Source organism: Limulus polyphemus, unplaced genomic scaffold (genome assembly GCF_000517525.1).
Source record: "Limulus polyphemus unplaced genomic scaffold, Limulus_polyphemus-2.1.2 Scaffold4607, whole genome shotgun sequence".
NCBI lineage: Eukaryota > Metazoa > Arthropoda > Merostomata > Xiphosura > Limulidae > Limulus > Limulus polyphemus.
The window spans coordinates 8,609-17,702 of record NW_013670217.1 but is presented as its reverse complement, the minus strand read 5'-3'; the positions used below and the strand labels follow the sequence as shown (position 1 = coordinate 17,702).

The 9,094-nt window shown below is 30.8% G+C and overlaps 1 protein-coding gene across 2 annotated transcripts in view; it reads left to right on the top strand.

The window, feature by feature from the left end:
- The window catches only part of LOC106471417 (TBC1 domain family member 4-like), an 81,953-nt gene that overhangs the window by 65,455 nt on the left and 7,404 nt on the right, over window positions 1-9,094 (top strand). For both annotated transcript variants that reach the window (XM_022400011.1, XM_013932016.2), the window contains exons 17-19: window positions 6,259-6,410; window positions 7,997-8,089; window positions 8,721-8,880. In XM_022400011.1, coding sequence (XP_022255719.1) covers window positions 6,259-6,410; window positions 7,997-8,089; window positions 8,721-8,880 — 405 coding nt within the window. The remainder of the gene's footprint in view (window positions 1-6,258; window positions 6,411-7,996; window positions 8,090-8,720; window positions 8,881-9,094) is intronic.

Sequence of the window (9,094 nt, the reverse complement as noted above, 5' to 3'; positions counted from 1 at the left end):
CCTCATCAGTGACCCTGGATACTACCACCAATGAAATAACAGACCAAACCAAGCCTTTATACTAGCGAGGTATCGAAAATCAAACTGGTGTATTTAAGTGTTTTACACTCACAAAAAAGAAACCTATCATTCCATAGGTATTTGAAGAACTTGTAGCAATTTGCCACAATTTAATTCTTTATATTGTTAGCTGACACTGGGCAGCTTGGAATGGTCTATTCTTTCATTGAGGTGTGTGTCTGTGAGCCAGACTAGTTTCGGAGAATACCTCATTAGTATAAAGGCTTGGTTTGGTCTGATATTTCATTAGTGGTAGTGTCCAGGGTCTTTGATGAGGAGTGGAATTCTCAGAAACTAGTCTGGCTTACAGACACACACCCCAATGAAAGAATAGACCATTCCAAGCTTTTACTTGTTGTTAAATAAATGTTTAAACAACTCTACTTATTCAAAATATAAAGTGTTACAGAAAACAAACATTTGAAATGTATTTAGGAGGTTTTAGGATTACCCAAAGAAATGAGATTTGTGAGATGAGGAAAAGTATTTTTAATCCTAACACGAAAATCACTTTGCACATGGACTGTTAAAAACAAATACTCAATGTGTTCTTGGTCAAATCTTTATGTTAGTTTATTAAAAATACTTTGAGAGTTGAACAATATAAATAATACCCCAGTGGCTTAGCAGTAGACTTCAGAACTTAAATACTTCAATCCTGGGGTCCAATAGCTGTATTAATTTTACTGTATGTTATCATTAGAAAATTGCCTAGTACATTGATTTACATTTATTGTGTGTTTTCTTATGAACATTATCAATCATGCTGATTTACACTTATTGTGTGTTTTCTTATGAACATTATCAATCATGCTGATTTACACTTATTGTGTGTTTTCTTATGAACATTATCAATCATGCTGATTTACACTTATTGTGTGTTTTCTTATGAACATTATCAGTCATGCTGATTTACACTTATTGTATTACAGAAGCATTATCCAGTACACTTATTTACACAAACTGAATTACAGGAACATTATCCACTTCATTGATTTACACTTAATGTATTACAGGAGCATTATCCATCATGCTGATTTACACTTAATGTATTACAGGAACATAATCCACTACATTGATTTACACTTAATGTATTACAGGAGCATTATCCATCATGCTGATTTACACTTATTGTATTACAGGAGCATTATCTAGTACACTTATTTATACACACTGAATTACAGGAACATTATCCACCACATTGATTTAGACATATTGTATTACAGAAACATTATCCACTACATTGATTTAGACATATTGTATTACAGGAACATTATCCACTACATTGATTTAGACATATTGTATTACAGGAACATTATCCACTACATTGATTTAGACATATTGTATTACAGGAACATTATCCACTACATTGATTTATACATTGTATTACAGGAACATTATCCACTACATTGATTTATACATTGTATTACAGGAACATTATCCACTACACTGATTTAGACATATTGTATTACAGGAACATTATCCACTACATTGATTTACACTTATTGTATTGCAGGAACATTATCCATTATACTTACTTATACATATTGTGTTACAGGAACATTATTCACAACACTGATTTACACTTACTGTATTACAGGAACATTATCCATTATACTGATTTAAACATTGTATTACAGGAACACATTATCCACTTCTTTGATTTACACTTAGTGTATTACAGGAACACATTATCCACTTCTTTGATTTACACTTAGTGTATTACAGGAACACATTATCCACTTCTTTTGATTTACACTTAGTGTATTACAGGAACACATTATCCACTTCTTTGATTTACACTTAATGTATTACAAGAACACATTATCCACTTCTTTGATTTACACTTAATGTATTACAAGAACACATTATCCACTTCTTTGATTTACACTTAATATATTACAAGAACACATTATCCACTTCTTTGATTTACATTTATTGTATCACAAGAACATTATCCACTGCACTCATTTACACATATTGTATTACAGGAACATTATCCACTGCACTCATTTACACATATTGTATTACAGGAACATTATCCACTTCTTTGATTTACATTTATTGTATCACAAGAACATTATCCACTGCACTCATTTACACATATTGTATTACAGGAACATTATCCACTTCTTTGATTTATGCTTATTATATTTCTATTACATTATCCACTGCAGTGATGTACACTTGTTGTATTATAGGAACATTATACATTATACTGATTTACACACATTGTATTGCAGGAACATTATCCACTACACTGATTTACATATATTGTATTACAGTAACATTATCCAGTACACTCTTTTACACTTATTGTATCACAAGAACATTATCCACTACACTGATTTACATATATTGTATTACAGGAACATTATCCACTACAGTGATGTACACATATTGTATTACAGGAATATTATCCACTACAGTGATGTACACATATTGTATTACAGGAACATTATCCAGTACACTGATTTACACTTTGTATTATAAGAACATTATCCAGTACACTCTTTTACACTTATTGTATGTTAATATAGGAAAATTAAAAAAAAGATACTTAATCTACGGTTTTCTTAACACTTGATCCATGTGCTATGTAAAACCTCCACTTTAGTATGAGCTGAGTATAAACACACAAGCTAGCCATGTATATGAATGTTTAAATGATAATGTAGATCTATGTACACTTTTGACACGTAAGATACAAAGCCTTACAGATAAATTTATGAATCCTTGACAGGTGTTACACCCACCTTCTATACTTTGATGCAAGATCTACAATGTACATGTAGTTTGTTGACATAAGTGTATATAGTTATTTGAAAGAGCTTCGTTTACACTGAACTCCACCAATTGTTAAGTTGAAATTGGCATGAATGTTTCTCCACAGTGTACATGTAAGTGTGGTTAATGTTGTTGGTTACTTGATCAACTGTAACACTTACAATGGTTTCTTATCTAGGTATGCTATAGTTGGAGAGAGAGTTAAATTGTATTTAGGTCTTACTTTTATATTTTAGTTAAATTTGTATTATTTGTGTTTTAAAAATCATATTTGAAAGGTTTAATGATTTTTATAAGTTTAACCTATCACCTGGATTGTGAGATTATAAGGACAAGGCATGTACAAGTCTCCTCAGAGTTTATCGACAAAGACTTCATAGAGCCCCACAAACATCAGACAAAGAATTGGAAAGGAAAATTTAAAATATATATAAAATTTAAAGATGTGAAATTATGCATATGAGAAAAAGAAGACTATGCTAGTGAATTTCTACGAATAGTTGAAATGTATCTACATATTTCCATTTGTGTTCATTTTAAACCTTTCATTGTACTGTATGTTGGTGATAATATTTAAGAATTAGTGATATAGGAGAGAAAACAGAAAATAAAATATAAACATTTGCCTTAAAAAAACTTTTGATATTCATTTAGTAGGTTCTAGAGGTTATGCAAATGAAATGTGAAATAGCATTTTCATACTTCACATAAAAATCACCTTGCATGTGAACTACTCAGAGTTCAAGTGTAAGTAACAACATGAAATAACAAATTTTTTTTTAGAAAAAATATTAAATATTTTACTTTTCGGAAATTACATACTTTTAGGAATGTTCTTGTCAAATTTCAAACAATTTCTTCCACTAGTTTCATTTTTGAAAGACATTTCATGAGATTTATGTAATTTTCTTCCTCGATAAGTAAGTCATCCTGATAGGGTTAATATACTATGTACCATATTCTTTTGTAGCATACAATCATATCTCTACAAATTACATGCCCTACTCTTCTGTAGTATAAATCATATATGTACATTATAGATATTTTGATGATTTAATTAGCATCAATCCTTTAATAAGTAAGAATATCAGTAATATTTATCCTACAGTTTTACAAATCAAAAACATCTCAATATCAACTACTGAAGTACATTATTTAGATTTAGATAATTAATAATTATTGTAATATTTATAATAAAAGAAATGATTTTACATTTCAAATTTTTGAACTTCACTTGCCAAACAGTAATATACCAAATAATGCTATACAGAGCATTATACTTTCACAGTTACTCGGGTATTGTATAATTTTTAACAATGAACAGTTCATAATTTCCAACATTAATATATTAGTGAATAAACTGATTTGTAATGGATTTAATAAGATAACTCTAATTAAATATCTTAAATTAAATATACAAAATATGTATAAGTTTAAAAATAGTAGTATAAATGAAGTCATAATAAACACAATAAGTAATAATTTCTAATTTTTGTAGGGAAAATTATTGAAATCACTTATTTGGACTATCTTGCATAGGTGTATTAATGTAGGTGTATAACTTTTCCTATATCAGAGCCCCCCAGAGGCACAGTGGTATGTCTGCGGACTTACAGCGCTAGAAACCGGGTTTTGATACCCATAGTGGGCAGAGCACAGATAGCCCATTGTGCATAAATTCAAACAAACAAACCTATGTATGACCTGCTACTATGTAATTCTTGTAGAAACTTCAAAGATCTTGACAGTAGCATGGATGGGTGGAGGTTGGGAGCTATACAAACAGTTTAGGTTGGGCTTGTATAATAATACCTTAACATAGTGGTATTTATATCCAAACATCATTATGGGGTCTGGAATGCCAACTTTAAGGACAGTTTTGCTGTCTTCCCCATTGATGTATTGTATTTCAGTTATTTCTTTCTTCTTAAATTTATTTATTTTTAGCAGCCACCTTCCCACATCTGGCTGCAGACAACGAAAGGTGGTAAAGATGTGGGACATTGTTGGCTAGAGCACCCACATCTGCTCTTTTTTTAAATGTTATTATTATTAAGAATGTGAGGCCTGTAAAACTGTAGTTAAACTGGATAGACAGTGTACCCCAATGCAATTTGGGTCTTACTTCCACCAGTACCTTAAAAACCAGGGCACTTTACATAACTACCCACCTTATGGTGTGTGCCCAGGTGGTACATGTCTGTTTTGTAGCTGCGTTGTTTCTATTTTCTTTTTTGCTTTCATTTTCTACATAATATTACAATTAATTACGTAATGAAATAAATAGATTCAAGACTATTAATTACATTAATTGTTAATAGGTGATTAAAATCAGTACTATAAAACAATAATGAACTTTGCCCCTGAAGAAGAAAGGTGCATCTTTCGAAAGTGCTCAGGTTATGGGGTTTTTATTCATTTCTATCAAGACTTCTTGAACCTACGTGTTTTTCTGACATCATGAACTTAATATAAAATAAGCATTAAGAAGATTTTAGTAAAGAATCAATTTTCAATGTTAGTTGTCACCTTAAAGTTGTAATGGATAATGTGTGTGGTAATAGCTCCCAAATGAATTGGGGTATCCTATCTACCAGACAAAAGTAGAAATGAAACCACCCTTACATTTCCACTATATGCAACTCCCAACCTCTGCCTTTACAAAAGAAATAAAATAAACTAATAAATGATCTTAAATAGAACTACAAGCCCTACCTTTATATTTCTTATGCAGTTCATATTCCCAACCTCCTCCCTTTCTCTTGAACATTGATTAAAGTATAACACGGGATAGCTGAGACAAGCCCAGCTACTTGAAATCAGTCTTTCTGTCCCAGTATGATGATAATGCTTTTATGGATAATGTTATATCATTCATAAATAAACTAGAAAATAAAGGCTACAAATACTGGCAATTAAGAAAAATTTTTACACTGTTTTCTAACAAATATGAAAATATTTTAAAAAATAAACTTTCAATACAGAAAATACCTTTTTGTCACTAGCAGTTGTTAGCTACTTTTAAGTAGTTATATTTAATATTCTAATTTTATTCAGTATACTGGGTGGAAAGTAGCTGGGCTTGTTTCAGCTCTCCTGTATTGTTGATTACATCTGGTTTATTTGTTAAATTTTATCAATGGAAGGATATCATTAAGATGGTTAAAGATACTTCTTGTTTCGTAACTATTACATATAAGCGTGTCATTAGCTTAGTCAGAACTATGGTGATTTTATAAGTAATTTTAAGACAATGGTTTCCATTCTTATTATAAATCAATTAATTATGTAACAGACCCTGAATTAATATACCAAACAAAGATCCGTGTGGTATCAGAATTGGGATGTAGATATGATAGCACTGAACTTTTATTGCTTATTCTGAAATGCTTTATTAATACGTTTTTACAGGACGCACGTTTCCCAGCCATCCTTATTTCTCTCAACCTCTTGGTCCTGGTCAACTTGCTCTCTTCAATCTGTTGAAGGCCTACTCACTACTCGACACTGAGGTTGGTTACTGTCAAGGGCTCAGTTTCGTAGCAGGGATCCTGTTGCTTCATGTTAGTATCATTCAGTCACAATATTAGTATTAGTTATGGTAACTTTTGGTCAAATCTATTATAGTAGTATTGTTTGCGGTAACTTTCAGTCAAATTTATAATAGTGGTATTGTTTACGGTAACTTTCAGTCTAGTTTATAATAGTAGTATTGGTTGTGGTAACTTTCAGTCAAATTTATAATAGTGGTATTGTTTACGGTAACTTTCAGTCTAGTTTATAATAGTAGTATTGGTTGTGGTAACTTTCAGTCAAATTTATAATAGTGGTATTGTTTACGGTAACTTTCAGTCAAATTTATAATAGTGGTATTGTTTACGGTAACTTTCAGTCTAGTTTATAATAGTAGTATTGGTTGTGGTAACTTTCAGTCAAATTTATAATAGTGGTATTGTTTACGGTAACTTTCAGTCTAGTTTGTAATAGTGGTATTGTTTATGGTAACTTTCAGTCAAATTTATAATAGTGGTATTGGTTGCAGTAACTTTCAGTCAAATTTATAATAATGATATTGTTTACGGTAACTTTCAGTGAAATTTATAACAATAATATTGTTTACGGTAACTTTCAATGAAATTTATAATAATAATATTGTATATGGTAACTTGCAGTCAAGTTTGTAATAGTAGTATTGTTTACGGTAACTTTCAGTCAAGTTTATAATAGTAGTATTGTTTACGGTAACTTTCAGTCTAGTTTATAATAGCAGTATTGTTTACGGTAACTTTCAGTCTAGTTTATAATAGTAGTATTGTGTACGGTAACTTTCAGTCATAAGTTTATAATACTAATATTGGTTGTAGTAACTTTCAGTCATAAGTTTATAATAGTAATATAGTTTGTGATAACAAAAAGCTTTGTAACCATGTAGTACACCATTTTGTAACTAGCTTAGCTTGTCAATCTTTATTATTTTGTAGTGCACCATTTCATAACCAGCTTAATTTATGAAGCTTTCTTACCATGTAGTACACCATTTTATAACCAGCTTAATTTATGAAGCTTTCTTACCATGTAGTACACCATTTTATAACCAGCTTAATTTATGAAGCTTTCTTACCATGTAGTGCACCATTTCATAACCAGCTTAGCTTGTTGAGCTTTGTTATCATAAAATACATTATTTTGTAAGTAGTTTATCTTGTGAAGCATGGATAATGTAATGTAACCACTTATCTCTGAGACTACAGATGGTAGGTTACTTATCCAGAAAGGTTTGTTCCTTTTTCCAGTTTTCTGATTTACAGCTTATATTTAGTTTCTAAATATTTTGTTGCACAAACAGGTATAGTGAACCAAGTTGTATGAAAACAACGTTGGAGAGGTGTAGGGTGGTGTGTGAAGCAACATCACACCAAGAGTTGAAATACTTTGTTACACTTGTGTATGATGTGTTTTCTCAATCTTTGAGTGAGGTTTCACCACAAAAGGCTCAAGCTTCTTGTCACTTTATGCATATCAACAATATATAATGAGAAAACAGAAGAATATGATGAAAACAATGTACTTCCCAAATTAAAAAAAACAACCTATTTTGTATTAGTTTTGTGTTACAAAGTAATTAATATTATTAAATGTAAATTTACAGATGTCGGAAGGACAAGCTTTCCAAATGATGAAACATATCCTCTTTCTTCTCGGATTCCGAAGGCAATATAAACCAGACATGGTAGCTTTACAGGTATGAGCAGTGCAGTTTCTTGGATTGTTTTATAATTCAGGTTTTTAGTGCCTCTTGAGAATGCTACTCTTAGAAAATACTAAATGAAATAAAAATATATTTTATACTGTTATCTTAATGCAATTATATTACAATCACTCCCTTAACCAACTTTCTGTAGTGGATTATGCTATTACCAGAGTTTTATGCAGTAAGGTGCTTTTATTTTCGTAAATATATCTTATTGTTACAACACTAATGTTTACTGTAATTTTACAAGAATGAATTAATTACAGAATACATTCCAATAATGGGTTTTTCACAATTTTTGCCATTTTCATGAGCAATCAAAATGAACATTCTTCATACCCCCCCCCTCTCTCACCCATTTCCCTCTAAAAATGTGTTCATAAAAGAGTGAAGTTCTTTGTAAATGAATGTTACAAGACATTTGTTCTCAAGTTTAGGGAAACAGAAGAGAGATGTTTAAATCCCCAAATTTTGTTGAAGTACTAGCTTTTGTAAGTTAGCCATTGATAACAAGCTAGGGACAATGCTGTATATTGTGGTAATTTAGATCTATGTTCATTGAGTTTTAGCTTTATTCAGCTAAATACTCTTCTTACTGTTTTATTAATCTGCTTCTGATTAGGTCCAGATGTATCAACTGTCTAGATTACTTCATGATCAACATCGTGATGTTTACTCCCACTTGGAGAGTTATGAAATTGGGCCAACACTATATGCAGCTCCATGGTTTCTCACTCTTTTTGCTTCTCAGTTCTCCTTAGGTTTTGTATCCAGGTTGTTTGGTGAGTCGGTTAATGAAGAATTTTAAATAAATTTGTGTTTATATTAACAATATAGAACAATCTAGGTTGTTTGGTGAGTCAGTTAAGTAGGAACCTGAAGTACAGTTGTATGTTTGTATTAAAAATGTAAATAAATCTAGGTTGATTGGTGAGTCAGTTAACCCTCTCGAGATGATTTACAGGTCAAAGACCATGTCATTGCATTTGTTGACTT